The following is a 21,300-nucleotide window of genomic DNA, read 5'->3' on the forward strand; positions in this document are numbered from 1 at the left end:
GTAATTTTTAAAAAGTAAGTTTTAAAAAAGTTTTAAAAAGTTTTTTAAAAGTAAGTTTTAAAAAGTTCAAGACCCAGTGTGGGTCTTGAACTCACAACCCAGAGATCAAGAGTTGCCTGCTCTATAGACTGACCCAGCCAGGCATCCCAATCTCCCAACCTCCCTTTTAAACTACCAAAAACCTTATTAGCAGCAATATTTCCTTTTTTTTTGGACTCAAAGTTTATCGTAAAAAGTACTTTAAAAAGGGGGCGCCTGGGTGGCTCAGTGGGTTAAGCCACTGCCTTTGGCTCAGGTCATGATCTCAGGGTCCTGGGATAGAGTCTGGCATTGGGCTCTCTGGTCAGCAGGGAGCCTGTTTCCCTCTATCTTTCTCTCTGTCTACTTGTGATCTCTCTCTGTCAAATAAATAAATAAAATCTTTTTTTTAAAAATCTTTTTAAAAAGTACTTTAAAAGGGAAGTTTTCTAATTTTGTTTTTTTTGGGGGCTATCCGTGAACTTTTTTTTAGCTCATCCTTCTAGGCCTAACTTATAGGCCAAATCATTTTCTTCTGCCCTGTTGTGTTCTTTCCCTTCTTTAAACGTGTGTATTTGTGTGTGTGTGTGTGTGTGTATACATCTCCTTTATACATATACCATAGGGTTTCTTGATCTTCCCCCTTCCCCTGCCTGACCCCACATTCAGGCTATTTTATTCCTTTAAAAGGTTTACGGCTTAGTTCAGTGCTTTGTTCAATGCAACAAATACTTATTGAGCACCTATGCATCAGACATTGTATTAGGCACTAAGAACAGCGTATCCTGCACCTCAAGAAAACTGATCACCCAAATGAGCTTCAAGAACTTAGTCTGCAACTTCAGATAACATAATGTGCATAAGCAGCTTATAACACTGGAAAATAAAGACGTAAGAGAACAAACCCATTCGGAGAGGAAGAGGGGAGCTAAGAGACGGTTAAGTACCGCTTCACTGTAATAGCCTCATAATCCAACCCCCGAATGATACAAATGTAATCTACAGCACCTGCCTTGGAATCACTTGGATAGTTTGTAAGGAAAAAAAGAAGCCGGAGAAGGATACGTTTTAAACAAACTCCCCATGTACTCAGACCATCCAAGATTATAGAATACAGCGAAGCCAAATTTGTTAGACCTCATTCCCCAGCTATTCCCTCCTCCTAGCTGAGGAGGCTAACCCCGCGGCCATGCCTCTTCCCCTTCCTTCCTCTTGGAGCTGTATGTTTTGTCCCCGGTCTCCCGTCACAAGTTATAAGACTCCCCTAGCCTGCGCCGAGGTCCACCCACCCATTAGCCCAACGCACCACGCAAATACCAAAACCCCAGCTCCGCAAAGGATTCGGGGAAACCGCAACAGGCCAATCCAAAGGGCGGGGGGAGGGGCCGCAGGAGGCGAGGGAAGGGCCGTTTGCTTGATTGACGCGAAATATGCCTAATGAGAGCAGAGGAATCGTGACGCTTCCGCCTTAATGGGCAGGACGTCAGCAATGTCAACCAATCCGGCTCAGAAGTGTCTACCTTGTGGGAGGTCCTTGAGGCCGCTGAGGTCGTGGTTGTCTGTTGAACGGCTTGTGGAAGTTGTGCTGCCTTGGGTAGGGCGTTAAAATCGTTCTTGAGAGGAACGTCTCTGTCCGAAGAGAAAATGAGTTTAGCTCTGAGGTCGGTAATGAGGAGGCCGCAATGCTCTCCACACCCCGCAGCGGGCCCCAGGGCGGGTGTGTGTGGAAGGGAGGTAGTTGGGGCCGAGGCGAGGAAGGGGGTGCAGGTTGGGACGTGGGAGAGGAGCCTCCGCCAACCTTCCCGGGCCCGGACCCCTCACCCTGGGGACCCTGGTGTCTCGCAGGTGATGAGTCCCGTGCATTTTTGTTGAGCTAGTTAACGTCTATCAGCGCTTTCGCCTTTGCACCATCAAAAGGGTGGGTGGTTCCAGTTGAGGGAGAGAGTGAAATATCGCGATGTTTCTTCTCGCGGTGTTTCTGCGAGAAATCAGGCCGGGGAGGCTCCGTCCTTCGGTTGAGCTCCGCCTTCTTGGTCTGCGGCCCCACCTCAGCTGCGGCGATACCGTCCTGAAACTCTAAATTTTGGCCATAACATAAAACCGTTCCTTGCTCTTGGGTCTCTGTTTGAAGGTATAACTGGAGACACACTTAAATGACTTTAACTGGTAATCTCTCTCTTTGGGTTTTCAGTTTTTTTGAGTTTCTTTACCTTTCATTCTCTTCCAACCTCTAACCCCCTTGTCTGTTGCCCCCAGCGCCATGTAGACGTTTTACCTTAAAAACAGGTAGTTACGCGTCTCTAAATAGGTGCCTCGTTGGTCTGAGAGGTTGTGGTGGTAGCCTTGCCTGGAAGCAGTTGTAGGTCTGTGGGACTTGGCAGTCCAGAGAAAATGACCCCGGGAATGACCACGCTTGTGTGAAGTCTGGTCTCTTGTGAGAAAAGGTTTTCCTCAGCTTTATTTATTATACCTCTTCTGATCACGTTCTACTCATCTCTTGCCTTTTGTTGTAGATTTTTAGAGAGCAAATCATAAGCAAATAGATAACACGTTTGATGAAATTCAACCAAGTTTTACATTTTAAAGTTTTTTGATACTGTTTGGTTTTCAAAACGTGTTCTCATATGGATGTTGCAGCCGCATTTGAAATTCTGAAACACTAAGATCAGTGTAAGACATTTCTGGCTTTTTATTTTTATTTTAAAAAAAAATCTTTTTTTTTAAGATTTTATTTATTTATTTGAGAGAGAGGGAGTGAGAGAGCATGAATAGGAGAAGGTCAGAGAGAGAAGCAGACTCCCCGTGGAGCTGGGAGCCCGATGTGGGACTCGATCCCAAAACTCCAGGATCATGACCGGAGCTGAAGGCAGTCGTCCAACCAACTGAGCCACCCAGGCGTCCTCTATTTTTTTATTTTTAATTTTAATTTATTTTCCTAAAGATTTTATTTATTTGATTGAGATCACAAGTAGGTAGAGAGGCAGGGAGAGAGAGAGAGGAGGAAGCAGGCTCCCTGTGGCGCAGAGAGCCCTTCGTGGGGCAATCCCAGGACCCTGGGATCAGGACCCCAGACGAAGGTAGAGGCTTTAACCCACTGAGCCACCCAGGCGCCCCGTTTCTGGCTTTTTAAATAAAATTTCCTTTAAAAAAAAAAATATTCCAGGGTTTATGAGAAACTAAGTCTAAATTTACAAGTGAGATTTATAAAACCATTAACTCTTCACTTTATATTATAGAAAATTAGCCCAAATATACTTTTCTTTTTGGCATTTGATTTTCATGGTATATTTAGACTTAAGTATTTTGGTTGATTTGTTAGTATCAGTGGAAGAAATTGTAAATAAAGGCCATTAAAAATGTGTAATCTAAATCACTTAACCTACAATGCCAAAAAACTTTGTAAATTGTTAAGTTATATGCCCTTTTGGTAGTAATTTTGATAACTTACAAATGCTCTCAAAAATAAACCAAATATATAGTGATCATCAATTATGAATTTTCCTTTTTTTTTTTTTTAAACACTATGTGTTAGAGTAATGTGAATAGTAAATATGAGTGTTTTGGTTTTTTGTTGGGATTTTTGTCATGAAAGTAATGTTTTTTATTCACAGTTCTTATTTCTTCCACGTTAATATGATTGAGAATAAGTATGAAGCCAGAAGGAGAGAAAGTTAGGTCCTCATTTCTTATAATAACCTGTAACACTTTACAGTTTTAGAAGTGCAAATTTATAGCAGCTAGACTGTGGGGTAATCAAGGCTTTGACTCATGTAAGGAAAATTTCTTCATTTTTCTCCCAAATACTTCCTTTGTAGAAATTTAAAAAATTATTCATTGGTTAATTTTTTTTGTTGTGTTTTGGAATTTGATTTTAATCATTTAGATGCATAGGAGAATTGGATTAAAGTAGACTGAATAGATTTTTTTCTTTTCATAGAAATGAGCTAGTAGTAGACAAAACAAAGAGGAAAAAAAGAAGAGAACTCTCTGAAGAACAGAAACAAGAAATTAAAGATGCTTTTGAACTGTTTGACACAGACAAAGATGAAGCAATAGATTATCATGAATTAAAGGTAATAGTAATGTACTTCAAAATGTATATTTTTCTGTTAAAATGATTTGCATTTTGGACTAAAGTATTTAAAATGGTTGTGGACATATGAAACGATTTTAGATGTCCACAGTTAAATGCTGTAATAAAATTACAGTAAAATAAAAAAAAATTAAAATTAAAAAATAAAAATTTACTATTTAGTATAATAAAATCCTAACATCTTTTTAGACTTTTCACATTGTAAAGTAAATAGTATTTTAAATATAAAAATACACTACTATGGAGGGCCTTATTTTTCATTCACATAATAAAAATAATTCATACCATAGGATTTAAATAGTTCTCACTTTTTTTGTGTGTGTGTAACTCATTCTTTTCTCACATTGTGAGTGTTATTTATCTTTTAATTTGAACATGTTAATACATTCTTTACATACTTTCTCTGCTGCAAACAGTATAAGTGATGTCTGATGTTGACACATGCTAATAGGGGAGAATGTCAACCTTAGGGCCTAGAATAATTTATAAAGATGCAAGAGTTTGTTTAGCGTAGTACAGATTTCACACTCAGCATGAGAAAGGCAACATTTTGGTAGCTCTTTAGCTCTCTTTTTCCACAGTTTTTTTTTTTTTTTTCAGTATCCCAGCTTTGATCAATTCTTTTATAATGTCTCTTCCATTTGTTAGCTATTGTTAATATCTTGGTTTGGGATCTTATTTCATACCAGGATCTTCCTAAATGGTTCCTCCATTTCTCATTCACTCTGTAAACTGCCATTAGATTAATCTTTCTAAGATTATTTCCTCATATTGTTCATTGTTTGTAAACCTTTAGTGGCTCCTCATTGTACACTGCATAAAGTTCAGATACCTTTGGTTTTTATTGACTGCTCCCCTCACTTTTACTACTGTCTACTTTTCTCACTTGCTAATCGCTTATTTACACCTGAGCTCTTCCTGTTCAGGTAAGGGAAGCTGCTTTATTCACTGTCCTCAAGTCAGTGTCTGTTTTATAGCCAGTTTTTCAGTGCTCTTCTACTTTATTTCATCCATTCATCAGAGAACAAATGACCTTTCCAAGTAAGACTTCTTTAATCAGTATCATGTCTCTCCTTTCTCGTTAATAGTAACAAGATCTACTCTTTCTTTAAACTCAGGGGCCTGGACTATTTATACTGAATAACTAATCATGTAGAATCTCAGGATAACTCTTATTTTAATTTTTTTGTCTCTTCTTGTATAAATTTTTAATACTTATGCTATGCCTTTTTTTCATTTTGGTTGTTAATCATTTGAGAATAAATAACTTGTTAAAATGATCTGTATAGTAAGTCCATTGTATAGTATATTTTATAAACATTTGGCTTGTCCTATAAAAAAAGGATATATAAATGAAAAAAATTTGTTTATCTTCAGTAATGGAGAAAAACTATCACTTTGATTTTTTTAGAGACCTAAAACTTGCAAAAGAATTAAATGTTTTATTAATGTGCTGACATCCCTAAGTTGTAAAAACTTACTTAAGAATTGGAAGTCACTTGTTTCGAAAGAGTGCTTTATAATTTTGCTTTTCCCTTTTTTTCCAAAAGGTGGCAATGAGAGCCTTGGGGTTTGATGTAAAAAAAGCTGATGTACTGAAGATTCTTAAAGATTATGACAGAGAAGCCACAGGGAAAATCACCTTTGAAGATTTTAATGAAGTTGGTGTGTATTTTAATAGTCTTTGTAATTAGCACTTGTTAGGAAATTATCCATTAATATTAGTATTTTTTTGATTTTCTGGGTTATGGAATTTTGTTATTGAACATTGCTATATAATATAGTTATTGTATGGGGGTTTGGGAGCACTCTTCTTACTTTAAAGAAGAAAAATTAAGATTAACAGTTTCATTATGGTAGTTACCATTTTGTCTTTTATCCTGAAGATTCTAATCAAGGAACTATTGTATTGTTTTTTGTGGAAAGAAATCTTCCTAAGTAATGTGTGTTTATATTATGTGATAAAACTAAAAGCGTGATCAAAAATTATTTTTTCTAAGAGTAAAACAGAAAATTCAGTATCCTTTTGTTTGGAAAATATTTCCTAAGACCATTCTGGTTTGTGATTTTTGTTGGCAGAGTGGGAGAAGAGAAAACCTTTAGCATTTGGTATCTTTGACTGTAGGTGAAGTGCATGCCATCTGGTTGACAAAGCTTACAAGGGGCTACATATTCTGTATGACTTGATCTTAGTGAATAAAGTCATCTGTTTAAAGTTGAGGGCAGAGGGGTTATAGTAAAGGAGGCATTTGGCAAACTCAAGCAGGAGAAAACATTTTAGAACAACTAAGTAAGCATACTGTGCCGTGAGTTTAATATGATTGAATTTTCATATAGTTGATTTTAGTGAAATAGTTAAAGCATATATCAGGCTTTTTTAGAATAGAAGATTCTGGAAGGCAAAGACTTTGCTATTATGATTTAAATATAGTCCTTAGAATATTATACATGGAATGTACATATATTCAGGGTTTTTAAAATTAAATTTTCTAAAGCAGTAATACAACTTTATATAGGTCATGATATAAGCATATCATAGAGTTATATTTAGATATTTTAAAAGTGTAGGAACAAATCCAGTTACACATACAAAACTTTGTGTAAATATTCAGAAAGAAGTAATATAGAAAGCAAAAAGAAATGGCAGTTTGGAAAAGAGATTCATATCATTAAATAATCTGAAAATTCAAAATCAAGGTGAGGAAGAAGGAAGTTAAAGGATAAATCTAAAAGAGAAAGAAAGCATGACACAGAAGATCCCCACCTTGTCAACTAGGAATAACTGTTCAGAAAGACAGCTAATCCCTTTGGGGAGTATATTATGTTGTTTTCTTCTAATCTGTAGATTTATTTACGGGAGCAGAGGGAGGGAGCCATCTTTATCCCGTTAGGTTTTCAGTATTGAAACTCTTCTATAGTTTATGATCTTAGTCCAAGTTCTTACTTAGATTGTTGATTTATAGAAATGGGTATTAGGATATAGTGGCAATGATATTGTTAGGAAAGAGCTACAATTCAGGCACATTTGGTACAATGTAGTGGTTTAGCATGGACATTTTGGAAGCAGATTTCCTGGGTTCATATTTTGGTTTTGCCACTTACTAGCTGTTTAACTTGGTCATTTTAGTTGTCTGTGTCTCATTTACAGCTATAAAATGGGGATAGTTATACTATCTGGTGGGTTCTTGGGAGGAGTAAATAAGTTAATAAGTAAAGTGCTTATTAGAAAGGGGCCTAGTTATAGAAAGTACTATTAGATATTTGTTATTACTACTTTTAAAAATTGTCTTTGTTTCACTTTTAGTGCCTAGTAATGATTGTGTATGCATCACTGGAACATAAAAAGTATGGTACTCATGTATTTATCTTTTTCTGATTATTTCCTTTTCATAGTTGTGGGCTATTTTAGGCATTATATCATCATTAATAATTTTATTCAACACATTATTTCATCTTAAGTAAAATACAGGTTTTTTTTTTAATTTTTTTTAAAGATTTTATTTATTTATTTGACAGATAGAGATCACAAGTAGACAGAGGGGCAGGCAGAGAGAGAGGAGGAAGCAGGCTCCCTGCTGAGCAGAGAGCTGGATGTGGGGCTCTATCCCAGGACCCTGGGATCATGACCTGAGCCAAAGGCAGAGGCTTTAACCCACTGAGCCACTCAGGTGCCCCTAAAATACAGTTTTTGAAATTGTGATTTTAGGGTGCCTGGGTGGCTCAGTTGGTTAAGCAACTGCCTTCAACTCAGCTCATGATTCTGGAGTCCTGGGATCCAGTCCCATATCAGGCTCTCCGCTCAGCAGGGGGTCTGCTTCTCCCTCTGACCTTCCTCCTCTCGTGCTTGCTCTCTCTCATTCTCTCTCTTTCTCAAATAAATAATTAAATCTTAAAAAAAAAAGGAAAAAAGAAAAAAAAGAAATTGCGATTTTATTAGCAGTTGAAGTCAGAGTCCCATGCCATTTTCACCTTTTCCTGATCCTCTATCTTTTCTGTATTATAAACAGAACACTGATACTGGAATCTTTCCAGAATAGATGACAATGACTAAACTGTGCTCTGACTTTCAAAGATAGAACTTTTGACCAGCTTAGCACATATTTTAGCTATCCTCATGCTGCCTATTAAAAATCTGAGTAGTCAAATAAAAATTTATTACTGTTTAGAAATACACAGTCAAGAACTATGTATTCTCTCCATTTGTTAATTATTTTTCAATAATAACAGCACAGGTGAATGTGTATTTTATCTTTTGGAATAAATAACTCCAAACCAAAGCATTTGAGTCTTAGTTTTCTGTATTGTCTGTTACTTTTGAAGGATATTGTTCTACAGATGTTTCTAGATGAAGTCTAACACTGAACCAGAATTTTCCCAATGTTAGAAAAAAATACTAAAGTATGTTTCATGTAATTTAAGAATCTAGGCTGCTTGAGGTTAGTGAGTAGTATCAAAGGTGTTTTAGGAATTGCTCCTTTAAAGTAAGACCAAGATAAGTCAGGTGTTTGTTCTCATTTTTGGGGGGACACAAACTAATTATTCCATTGCCTGTTTAGAATAGAATATTGCATTACTGTCTTTGCTTTGCTTATTTAACAAACATTTGCTGAATTTTTTGGCATTAGGTACTTTACTGGGTTGAGGGAGGGGAATTAAAAGTTACTAAAAGGTTCTTTCAAGGTGCTTACCATTTAAATGTAGGTAATAACAAGCTGTAGTGTTCTGTGGTAAGTTATAATTTTGTTTAGAGCAGGAGTTGTCCAACTACAGCCCTTAGGCCAAATTCAGCTGTTGCTTCCACACTACCTCATCTTTTATGCTGCTTTTGTGCTGTCATGGCAGAGTAAGTAGTTCAGTCAGAGATCTTATACTTTCCTCAAAGCCAAAAATATTTACTATCTGGCACTTAACAAAAACAAAGAGAATTGTCAATTCCAGGTCTAGAGCAATTGAAGAAGACTTTGCAGAGGCGAGTTTTAATTTAGACCTTTGGGGATGTGAATAGAATTTCATCCTAAGGAGAAGACTGTAGGAATGAGTAGCAAAAGACATTGCAGGCAGAGAAAACAGCATCAACAAAGAGTGGAATGGTAGAAGTATAGTATGGGAAACTTCAGGTAGTCTCCTGTTGTCGAGGTTAGGGAAATGGAAGGATAGAATTGGGCCAAATAAGTAAAGTCTTGTTGCATCATGTGTAATGCTTGGACTTTAGTCAGCAGATGATCATTTTCAGTTTCTGAGGAAGAGAAGATGATGTGTTTTAGAAAGGTAACTCGGTTAAGAGTTTTAAAGATGGGTTGGAGGGAAGACAGACTGCAGACAGGAAAATAACATACTTATATTATGCTGAGGGTGTAAGAATGAAAAGAAACATATTTAAGAGTAAAAAATGTGTCCTCATAATCACAGGTTAGGTTTATGGGATTCAAAATACTCAGACTTCAAATATGGGAGATTATCTGTGAATGGTGCTATTCTCTATTTTGAGGTGGGGCATCACCAGTTATCTTGGTGATAGTAGGAGGAGTTTGGGTTCTAAAATGTTGAGTTTAAAGTAACTTGTATTTTTGTATAAAGACCCCCAAAAGACAATGAGAAATATAGTTGAAAGTGTTTTTCCAGCAGTACTTTTAATGATTTTTGATAAATTTTAATGTGTTTTTTTAAAATGTGCTGTGTTCTTAATGAGTTTTTTTAAAGGTTTGTTTGTTTGTTTTGACACAGAGAGAGTACAAATAGGCAGAGAGGCAGGGAGAGGGAGAAGCAAGCAGGTTCTCCACCGAGCAGGGAGCCCAATGTGGGGCTCGATCCCAGAACCCTGGGATCATGATCTGAGCTGAAGGCAGACACTTAACCAACTGAGCCACCCAGGCGCCCCTTTACTGAGTTTTATAATGTATAAGGTCTAACTATTTTGAGGAAATATATTTCTGGTAGTATAATTTTTTGAAAGTAGATTTCATGGGCTGAAATTTGTGAATTAGATTGAACCCACCTTAATTGTATGTTAGTTGACTTATTTTCATTGGAAAAAAAGTGTATTTCTTATAATTAAATTCTACTTGGTGGAATAGGAATAGAACATGAAGGCATAGAAGAGAGTTACCATAAAGTTATTATGTTTTAGTTGTCCAGAATGGTAGGTATTTATAATTCCCAAGAAAAGTTGTATTCTAAGGCAAAGTATTGATAAAAGATTATATATACACATAAGTCTGAAGTAACTAACACAATTAAAGCACTAGTGGGATAAGAATTTATACATCTTGGAGCCCCATCTGTTCCCCACATCACCCTGTTGCTTCTTTAAGTACATTAATACTTTCAGCAAGCTGCTTTTTTGGTTCACCTGTCATGTAAATTATTTAATTGGTGAAGAAAATTTCTTAACACTTTTTTTTTTCCTTGTCCTGCTTTTTTGTTGGGACTAAATTCAAAATAAGTTGAGTATGAGCCATAGAGTTAAGCATGGTATTTTATTTTGGTGTTATGGCTGTATATATGCCAACTCCTTTTTGATTGAATATTTATGAGCTTTGGTGATTTGCATACTTATAGTAATATAGTTCAATTAGTTACTTGAAAGACTTTTTAGGTACAATTAATGGATAATAGAAAACTACTAAATATGTAGGTGGATGATTGAACGTAGATGCTTATCCTAAAAGCTTACTCAAACCAAACATGATGACATTGCAGCAAAACAATAATAATTTTTTGTGGGCTTGAATTTTTTTTTTTTTTGGGTGCATTAAACATTCTAGTACTTCCCATCTACAAACATTTGCGCAAGTTTTTAATGATTTTGTAAAGCTCACCAGGACTGAGTTATTTTTAATGGCACAGTGAAAGTCATAAATAATTTTTGTTGTAGTGGTAGACTAGCATGTGGAATTACTTCAAAGATGTTTACTTAGATATTTTCAGAATTTGATCTAGTAACTTAAAAACATTTATACCTCAGATTTTTACTTTAATTGTATTATTGTGGCTATTGAATAAAGATTGCAAATGTTGAAAATACTGTTTACTATATTATTACATTTAGCCTATTAAAATGTATTATTACTATTGAGGTCTGGTATTTATCACTTTTAATTTTAGTTGTCTGAGAATTATTATCTTGCTGAACAAAATGGGCATGACTTTAGAGGGATCTTTCAGACCTTTCCTTTTTCTTTTTGGGGGTGGGGTGGTATGGAAGCTTAACTATAATCATTTTCAATCCTTTTGGTAACCGCTTTTCATTTTTGGAAAACGCAGAGTTTCCTCAAATCATGAAGATATCAGTGGAATTTTCATCTGTCTGACAGTGTGTCTTTATCAATGATGGCACTGCATTTTATTAATTTGTCATGATTCTTTTGTCTTTAAATTGGATTTAATTTGAGGAACAGTAATGTTATTGTTTAGACATCAGACATCTTTTATCTAATTAGTCTTAATTGTTTTGTTGGTATATCATCTCTACAACTAAGTTTCAAACTCCTAGACTTCTGTGCTTGCTGTCAGTGGAGCCTACTACAATTCTTGATAATCGTAGACCTTAAATAAATATGGTATATAATCCTTTTTATTATATAAAAAGAGATAATTTTGCTTACTCTTATAATAGGATAAGTTGTTGATAACGTAGATTAAATTTTAAAATATGGATTTGATTTTTCTAATTTCAGGTTTATCTTTTTGGGTTTTGGGGCTCTGATTTGGCAGTTTATTACAAACTAAATGTTGAACAGTTCACAACTTTAATTCTCATCTAACACTTGGTTGATTTCACAGATGAATGCATTTGTGATTATAAAGTTTTGAAAAATTTTTAAATTTCTCTTAACTGTAGTGACAGACTGGATATTGGAAAGAGATCCACATGAAGAAATATTAAAGGCATTTAAACTATTTGATGATGATGATTCAGGTAAAATAAGCTTGAGGAATTTGCGACGTGTTGCCAGAGAATTGGGTGAAAACATGAGTGATGAAGAACTTCGGGCTATGATAGAAGAATTTGATAAAGATGGTGATGGAGAAAGTAAGTTTTAAGTAAAACACATATTCCAGGTATTATTCCTAATGTATACATATAGTAAATTTTTCTAAAAGCAAATGATTTTCAAGACCCATTACAGAATGTCTGTTTGATATAATTATTGTTCATCCTATAATGGGCTTTTTGTGTAAACATTTCACATCATTTAATTCAGAATGATGCAGACCTTTTAAAACCAACTGTACTGTTTGTAGTATGAGGTCCCATACTTCCAAGAATTTATTTTACTTTTCTTTGAGGATGAAGCATCTCCAAATTTCAGCTACTCAGTAAAATATCCGCTTTTAGTGGTTTCTTCCTTAACCTACAAGTACTAATAAACTGTAACTAAGTTCTATTGGTTCTACCCTTTGAAAGTTTTGAATCTTTCTTTATATCTTTGTTTACTGCTGCTGCCCTAGTTCAGGCCCTAATTTCTTTCTATTAATGTTATCATAGCCTCATTATTTCCTTGAATGCCTACTGGATACCGTGCCTTGTGTGCTAACTGGGGCTACACCTTGAAGAAGGCAGATATGGTCTCTTTAGCTTCCTAATTGCCCTCTATGCCTCTGAACCTCCACCCTCTAACATATTGATAACTTTCTTTTCCTAAAGTACAGGTTTGATGATGTCATTCCCCTCTTCAAATACTGAATGATTCCTCGGTGCCTACAGAGTAAATTTTGAAGCTTTTTAAGATACGTTCTGCCTTATCTAGTTTTATTTCCCACTATGGTCTTCCCACTTTTCTGCTTTAACCTTCACTTCCCATACATACGTGCCTCGTGCAAATATACTCTATCCTGGAAACACTTTTTTTATGCTGTGTCTTTTTCATCATGCCATTCTTAATCCTAGAATGTTCTAATTACCAGGTTTTGTCTACTAATATGTCTGTCTGTCTGGTACAGTTTTTTTTTTTTCTTTTTAAAGATTTTATTTAAAGACAGTGAGAGCAAGAGCAGGGAGAGGGGCAGAGTGAAAGGGAAACTCAGATTCCCTTGCTGAGCAGGGAACCTAATGTGGGGCTTGATCCTAGGACCACAGGATCATGACCTGAGCTGAAGGCAGATGCTTATCCGATTGAGCCACCCAGGTACCCCTCTCTAGTACATTTTAAACTTCATCTATTTCTCAAAACCCTTCCCTAGTATTCTCTGATGAATTATGAGACTTCCATTTAGAGGAACAAAGTATTTTGACGCTTTTATGCAATGCCTTCTGTTAGCTACATACATGTGTATCTTTCCAGTATATTGTAAGTCCCTTAAGAGCAGTATGGAATCATAGTGTGAAAGCCTAAGGCTTTGTAGTCCTACAGATCTGGACTTGAATTGGATCTCTACCACGTATGTAGTTGCTCTGTAATGTTGTGCAAGTTTTCAGTGTTTACTGAGTCTTGGTTTCCCATTTATTAAAATGGGAAGGGTGATACCTTCCAGGGTGGTTTTAAGTATTAAAGGAAGATATTTGAAGGTCCCTAACATTAAATGGAAGCTTGTTGTCCTTTTTTTGTATCTTTACTCATCTTTATATTCCCCTTAAATTTAAAAAAAAATTTTTTTAATTTTAATTTAATTTTATTTTTAAAGATTTTACTCATTTGAGGGAGAGAGAGAGAGAACGAACCCAAGAAAGGGGGGGAGACAGAGAGAGAAGCAGACTCCCTCCTGAACCAGGAGCCTAATGCAGGATTCGATCCCAGGACCTAGAGATCATGACCTGAGCCCAAGGCAGATGCTTAACCACCTGAGCCACCTGGGCACCTCTCCCCTGCACATTTTCTTGAACATAATGAGTACTCTGGTGTTTATTGACTTGAGCCCTAAGCAGGATTGTGTGTTACAGTAGGTATATATTAATACAGTATCAACTACACATATATACATAAATATATACATAATACCTATATTACTGGAAATATTGGAAATAGTGGCATGCTTAATAAGGAGGCAAGGCAGTAGCAACCAGCTATTCAGGTTTGTTGATTGTCCTTTAGAACTGTACATTATTATACTTTATACTTGTGTAAATATTATTTAAGCATTATGAAACTTTAATACTAGGTCTTTGAAGGATATTGATAGATTTATTTGTATTTTAAAATAAAGATTATTAATACTTGAGGAAATTTAAATGATTTCTTGAGCTCTCACACTAATACTTGGATTTAGTATCCACTGCCTTCATGTTTTAAAAACTTTTCTGTCTTCCCCAGCTGTCTGCTGTTACCCTAAACTAGCTTTAAAGCAACCCTGTTCTGTAAGGGTACTATCTTCAATGGCATAGAGAATCTTGGTATGTCTATTTCATAAGTCTTTAGTAATGGTTACTACATGTGTCAAAAGATAGTTATTTTCTTTTCCTCTACTATGTACATGCAAGCTAGATTTTGGTTATTAGCTTCATTTGACACTAGAAGAAAATAACAATTAGGAAGTTGCCTCTTAAATTCAAACTTGATGTGAAACTTTCACCTAGAAAATGTGTCCATTTCTTGCATCCCTTTTAGTCTGCTGTGTTTGCTGCTTTTGAATCTCAGAGCTCATGCCTGTGCTCCATTGCTTGAAGATTTTAGTGCATCCTTAAAACATTTCTTTGGTTCTAAGTACGTGCTTTAAGTCTCCATATAACTATTGCTTGGGCATCCTACTGTCATTTATTCAAATGACTAATAGGCAAATAACATTTTTTCTTTTTTCCAAGTGATTGATTACAAATAAATACAGTGATGCATAGTCTTTTATTTTTAATATTTGTCTTTTTTGTGGGGGGAAGGGGATATTCTTATATTAAATTCATCTAATCTAGTAGTTTCCAATCTGGAATGTGAGTTTCTGGGGTGGGGACCTTCTGAAGTATTGCATGCAGTCTGAGTGTATGCAATCAGATATTGTCTGTCGACTATATGAATAATAGTATTGCACATACATAAACTTATTTATATCTGTAAATGCGCTTGCGATTTATAAAAATACTTATTATTCAGAACTCATAGTAGCTATTTGACATTATCTATGTCTCAAACAAGGCATGCTAAATAAGTATGACTTTTATTATGGCAAGTCCAGGAAATTATTGTGGAAAGGCATTTTCATGTTCAGAAATAATGAGAACTATAATCCATTAGTTTGGCTTTGGGGACTGCCTTAACTTATATGGGTCTCTGTAGCTATATGAAAAACTGTCCGTTTTTGACAAAGTACAAATTAGATTTTATAATAACTTGTTAATTTGGATTCTTTGGGCTGTAGTTTTGTTTAGATATAACCTGTTTGCTTTGTGTTTGTTAAACTGGTAAAGATCATAGTGCTTGCTGTCTTTTTTGTGCACTTCAGTAATTCTGTCTTTTTGAATTTTTCACACTTTAGGATTTAGGAGCAATGAAAAAAAATTTTTTTAACTGTGTATATAGAATAATAAATATGGTAAAGGAGGAGTTCCAGAAAAAAAAGATAAAATGCAAAATATAACTAAAGCTGTGGTAATGATACAGAAAGAATCCCTTCCCTATTATTACTCCCAATGTATATAAAACACAGTAAATCTTTTTAGAAAAATAAAAACATTTAAAAACCCAAAGTGTAAATAAAATCTTTAAAAAAGGTTGGGGAGGGGCACCTGGGTGGCTCAGTCAGTTAAGCATCTGCGTTTAGCTCAGGTCATGATCCCAGGGTCCTGGGATTGAGCCCTGTGTCAGGCTCCCTGGGAGTCTCCTTTTCCCTCTCCCTCTGTACCCCACCACCTGTGCATGCCCATGCATGCACGCGTACTCCCTCTCTCAAGCAAATAAAACTTCAAAAAAAATAAAAACCCTTAGGGGACCATCTTTAAATAATGAATACTAACACTTATTTAGTAGTTAATATGTTAAGATTCTGTGCTTAGCATATTATATTATATATTACATTATTTTTCATAATAGCTTTTGTGAAGTAAGTACAGTACTATCTATTAGTGCACAGGATAGATGTATCTATAGGTGAGGAAACTAATGCTCAGAGATTAATAACCTGTTCCTGCTTTTATCCACACCACTGTATTGCCTTTTAGGCTAAAAAGTAAAATATTAATTAGGTTTCTATGTTTATGGAGTTCTGAAAGTTACATGCTGTTATAATATGAAATATTCAATACTCAGTATTCAATAAAATAGTCAACTGTCACTTCAGATGCTAAAATTTGTTTTTTCCCCCTCCAAAGCCAGATGGTCTTTAAGGTACTTAATTCGTATTTTTTCCTTAATTTTATTTATTTAAGAAAGAGTGAGCATGCACATGTGCATGAGTGGTGGGGAGGGACAGAAGAAGAGGAAGGAGCTGACTAGCCCCAACCCCTTGCACTGAGCAGGAGCCTGACTCAGACTTGATCCCAGGACCCTGAGATATATGACTTGAGCCAAAGGCAGACGCTTAACCAACTGAACCACCCAGGTGCCTCATTTCTCTAAATTCTATATTTAAAAGACATGTAATAGAATTTACCCTATGAAATGATTGACTTAGGAAAATTTGGTTAAAAGGCAGAGTAGAGGAAAATGAAGTGTTGTATTTGATTCAATAAATATTTTATCAGGTGCCTATTTAAAGGTAGGCATTATGCTAGATTTATTAGATATAGGAACTTGATATAAGATATTATTGATAGAGAAGGAAATGTACAAAGGCATACAGATTTTCTTAGTTTTCTGAAAGGCTCACTCTTACTAGAGGAGCTAATTTACTTTGCTTAGCCTCTTCTTTCCCTTCAGCTTTCCACTTTTTTGGATGTAAGTATTCTGTTTTAGGCTGTGGAAATTATGGAATAGTTTAAAATATATTTAAATGGTATAATACTTTAAAGTGTTCATACATAAATATAACAAAAATTGACTCTTGTGATTTTAAAACTATATATGAAAATTAATTTTGAAATTTGTAATTTTATAGGTGAGAGAAAAAAGTTCTAGGTCTTTAAGGAACAAATCATACAAATCATATTTTTCAGATTTTGAGTAATTTGATCATAGCTCTGTTATGCTATTAAAATAATTTATAGTCAGATTATTCTAAGGTGGTTTTTCTTAAGAACATACTCTTATTTCTTATTTTGGTCTAGATACCTCAGTCTAGATTGACAGAGTCAGAGGTTCTTAAATGTGAAAGTGTATAATGATGAAATTATTTAAACTTTTATATGTATAGATATATTTTTTCTTTTTTAAACTGGGAGAGAAAGGGTTCATAGCTTTCATAACATGTTGAGACATGTTTTTAAGTGAAAAAATTAAAGATCACTACTACAGTTTGTTAAGATCATTTTGAGTAATATAGGTTATATATTCTGTTTTACTCTGTCATAGTGTCTTGTAGATGTTTAATACTGAAATGCATGGATTCATGGTTCATTATCAGCTCTGGACATCTCATTCTTTTTTAACTCCTTAGAACTTAATTTCACAATATTTTCTTTTCTTTCTTTATTTTTTTTTTAATTTTTTTTTTAAGATTTTATTTATTTATTTGACACAGAGAGATCACAAGTAGATAGAGAGGCAGGCAGAGAGAGAGGGAGGAGGAAGCAGGCTCCCTGCTGAGCAGAGAGCCCGATGTGGGACTCGATCCCAGGACCCTGAGATCATGACCTGAGCCGAAGGCAATGGCCCAACCCACTGAGCCACCCAGGCACCCTCTTTTTTAAAACTATATTGCTGATGGTATCCTACCTTAGCTTTCTTTCCACCTCTTGTTAAACCAGATCATATGTTTTTATTTCAAAGCCCAAGTCAAGATTTATTCTTACCTAAATTTTTCTCAGAAGTAAAGATTTTTCCCATTAAGATGGAATGTTTTCCAACACAGAGAGCTGGGTTTTGCTTTTTTTTTTGCTTTTAAGAGTTTTAAAAAAAAAAATTTTTTTTTTTTTAAGATTTTATTTATTTATTTGAGAGAGAATGAGTGAGAGAGAACATGGGAGAGGAGAAGGTCAGAGGGAGAAGCAGACTCCCCAAGGAGCTGGGGGCCTGATGCGGGACTCAATACTGGAAGTCCAGGATCATGACCTGGACTGACTGAAGGCAGTCGCTCAACCAGCTGAGCCACCCAAGCACCCTTGGTTTTGCTTTAATAATAGATAATACTTTGTTTTATTCTCTGTTTCACTTATGAAACATAACTTCATAATTTATTGAAACTTTTTTTGTGTGTGGTTTCTGAAACCAGTACATTTCATTCCTGATGTACATATTTTATCTCCTCAGCGTTTTCCTCAAACGTAGAGGAAAATGTTAGTTCAGTACAATGAACACCTTTATACCTTCTACCTAGATTCAGTAATTAACATTTTACTGTATTTGCTTTGTCATAATATTTTTATTCTAGATTGTTTGAAAAATATATCATGAACTTGACCTCCCTAACATTTTAGCATGCATCTGCTAAGAATAAGGATATTATCTTTCATAATTGTGATACTATTGTTACTGCTAAGAAAACTAAAAGTAATTTTATAATATAACCTAATACCTTCACTTAAGTATCAAGATACTATAGAATAGGAACCTTGGTGTCTGTTTATTACCCAGTAGAAACATCTAAAAGATGGTATCGTCGTTCAGTATTTTCAGATGAAGAAACTGAGACACAGAACTGTTCTGTCCCAGAGCAATGACTGGAATCCAGGTCTCTTTTCTTTTCATTATAGTGTGCTCATTTTCATTATCAAAATGATCATTCATAACTTGTGCTTTGTTAAGGTATGTGTTAAATTTTGGAGCCCATGAAGTCACCTGTTTTACAAAGACAAAGTGTTCTTTTCTGAACATTTCTGTTGAGAATTTATGTGTATGTGTATATATTGATTTTAAAAATTATATTTAATAAGAATAACCTATTTATTTCTAGGTTGCTTTCTTAAAATTGGATTTCTAAACTGGAAGTTCGTACTGAATTTTATTTATTGTTTTGGTGAACTAATAATTTGTCTTTATGAGTAATTCTACATTTACATATAATCGCTGTATTACCTTGCTAATTGAGATTAAATTTTTATCTTTAAAAATTATTATTTCTCTAGACATTTTTGAGGTTTGGTGACCTGGTTTCAACTTTTTGTTTTTGTTTTTTTCTTTAGTAGGCTTTTAAATATTATAAAGTTAAAAAAACAACAATTTGACTTTTTAAAAAATTGTCACATATTTTCCTTTAGAATTGTAATATACTTGCATGATAGATTTAATAAGCTTATTTATAAAGGAAGGGTTTACTATATGAATTAGTAGGATAAAGATTACAAAGCGGATTTAACCATTTAAGAAATTAAAAATATCAAGCTTTAAAACTGTTTGTGCAGTGTATATAAATATTATGGTTATGACGAACTTTTTTGTTTGTAACTTTAATTATGTTTTTTCAGTAATATTATAGAATACAAATTTATATTGTTTATCACATGTTATATATTTTTGTATTCACGAGGTTCTACTTAATAAACATGATCAACTTCATATCAAAAAAGTAAAAGAAAAACATACCAAAAAATATGCCTTGGTTTATTAATAATTTTGTATCATATAAAATTTAAAGATACTTAATATAAAAATACTAGTATTGTTCTGAGAAAAAAATGTTCATTTCTGACTTACATTTTCTTTCTTATCACAGTAAATCAAGAGGAGTTCATTGCTATTATGACTGGTGACATTTAAAGAATTACAAGGATAAACACTAAGAATGTTGCTGTTATCATCTTATATTCTATTTTTGTGCCTGGAGCCATGTTAAAAACAACAACAACAACAACAAAAAACTTAGTTCTTTTTTTCCAAAGGGACCAAAACTAAGTGTCTTATGTATTCATATTTTCCTATTGTTATGTTTCTTTGTATGAGCAGTAGTGTTAGCACTCTAATAGTTTAGCTTTGTATTTATAATATAGCTTTTATATATATATAAAGTTTGAAAAATTAAATCATGTAGTACACATTGTAAGTTTTTTATGCGTCATCAGTAGTCACTTTTGATGCACATGTTATAGACTTTCATTAATAAAATGTTTATTTTAGTAGTATTTTTAAGTATGGTAAATTTTCTGTTCTCTAATTCCAAATATCTGTAAATACACAGTTGTATCTTTCTTAAATCTTTTCTCTTTGTAGTACTAGTTTCAGAAACAAAATTAAAATACAAATAGCAATAGAATAGCACATTTTTCCCTTACAAGTTTGACATTTTATGTTTCAGTACAAGACGATGATTCACAGGCATAATTCCTTTTTTAAGAGTCATGCCTTCCAGTTTGGAAGGAAAAAGTGGTGTGTGTAAAGACCCATTTATTCTCTTATATTATATTCTCTAGCATTTCTGGTGTCTTAACATAAGTTACAGCAGTTAAATCTGGATATTTCCCTCTCAGACTAATTGAGTACAGTTTGAATCATCTGACTTCTTGAGAAAGTTAAAGATTTAAATTTTGAAATTTTGATCTGTTAAAAATAATCTCTCAATTAAACATCACAATGATGAAAATAGAAAACTAAGCCACAGAAGTCATTTAAGATTGTTTTACCTGTAAAGGAACGTTCTGTGATTTACCAGGAAACAGTAGAGACCAACTTTTCCAGGTATTTGGTGGGCTCTTCTGCCTTACAGATATATATGTTAGTGGGGAGACAAGTGGTTTCGTGAGATAGATTGTAGAAAATTGCTACCTATACTGATCCTTCACCAATAATCTGGTTCCTCGTGATATGGGCTCTCTGGAAGAAAGTTGTCTATTTCAGTGATCTTTCTTAAGATTTCTTATTTTAAATTTAAAGTACAGTAATAATTTGAGGCACTTGAAATAAGCTTCTAGAGTATTACATAAAGAGTTACTAGAAATTTAACAAATCAATAGGGAATAACAGTGGTGACATTCCAAATAGTTAACTAGAAAGTAAGTTAATTGCTCATTATACTAAAATTTAATTTTGAATGTGAAATCAGTGCTCACAATAGTAACAATATCCAGGGCAACATATATTCTTTGAAATTAAAAAAATTTTATCACCCTTACTGTTGAATTGGCTTCTCTGTCTTAATCACAAAATACGTTATTTCCAGGAAATTAAAGAATAAAGAAAGTGAAGAATAAAACATAAAAGTAAATCTAGTCTGAGGAACAAACTGAGGATTTTGAG

The 21,300-nt window shown here is 34.3% G+C and overlaps 1 protein-coding gene and 1 long non-coding RNA gene across 4 annotated transcripts in view; one reads left to right on the plus strand and one right to left on the minus strand.

The window, feature by feature from the left end:
- The window catches only part of LOC116586158, a 62,284-nt gene extending 60,665 nt beyond the window's left edge, over positions 1 to 1,619 (minus strand). For all 3 annotated transcript variants that reach the window (XR_004283917.1, XR_004283915.1, XR_004283916.1), the window contains exon 1: positions 1,539 to 1,619. This is a non-coding gene — a long non-coding RNA (uncharacterized LOC116586158). The remainder of the gene's footprint in view (positions 1 to 1,538) is intronic.
- CETN3 (centrin 3) lies at positions 1,567 to 21,251 on the plus strand. The gene is made up of 5 exons (XM_032335770.1): positions 1,567 to 1,679; positions 3,956 to 4,091; positions 5,662 to 5,776; positions 11,952 to 12,143; positions 19,784 to 21,251. The coding sequence occupies exons 1-5, from the start codon at positions 1,663 to 1,665 to the stop codon at positions 19,825 to 19,827; spliced, it is 504 nt and encodes a 167-aa protein (XP_032191661.1). The 5' UTR covers positions 1,567 to 1,662; the 3' UTR covers positions 19,828 to 21,251.
- Positions 21,252 to 21,300: the final 49 nt, after the last annotated feature.

Source organism: Mustela erminea, chromosome 3, assembly GCF_009829155.1.
Source record: "Mustela erminea isolate mMusErm1 chromosome 3, mMusErm1.Pri, whole genome shotgun sequence".
In the NCBI taxonomy this organism is placed as follows: domain Eukaryota; kingdom Metazoa; phylum Chordata; class Mammalia; order Carnivora; family Mustelidae; genus Mustela; species Mustela erminea.

Bases quoted from the DNA above. Each gene is read 5' to 3' on its own strand.
- CETN3 (XM_032335770.1), top strand. The intron at 5,777-11,951 runs GTGTGTATTTTA...TCTTAACTGTAG, and splicing joins TGAAGATTTTAATGAAGTTG to TGACAGACTGGATATTGGAA. The intron at 12,144-19,783 runs GTAAGTTTTAAG...TTCTTATCACAG, and splicing joins TAAAGATGGTGATGGAGAAA to TAAATCAAGAGGAGTTCATT.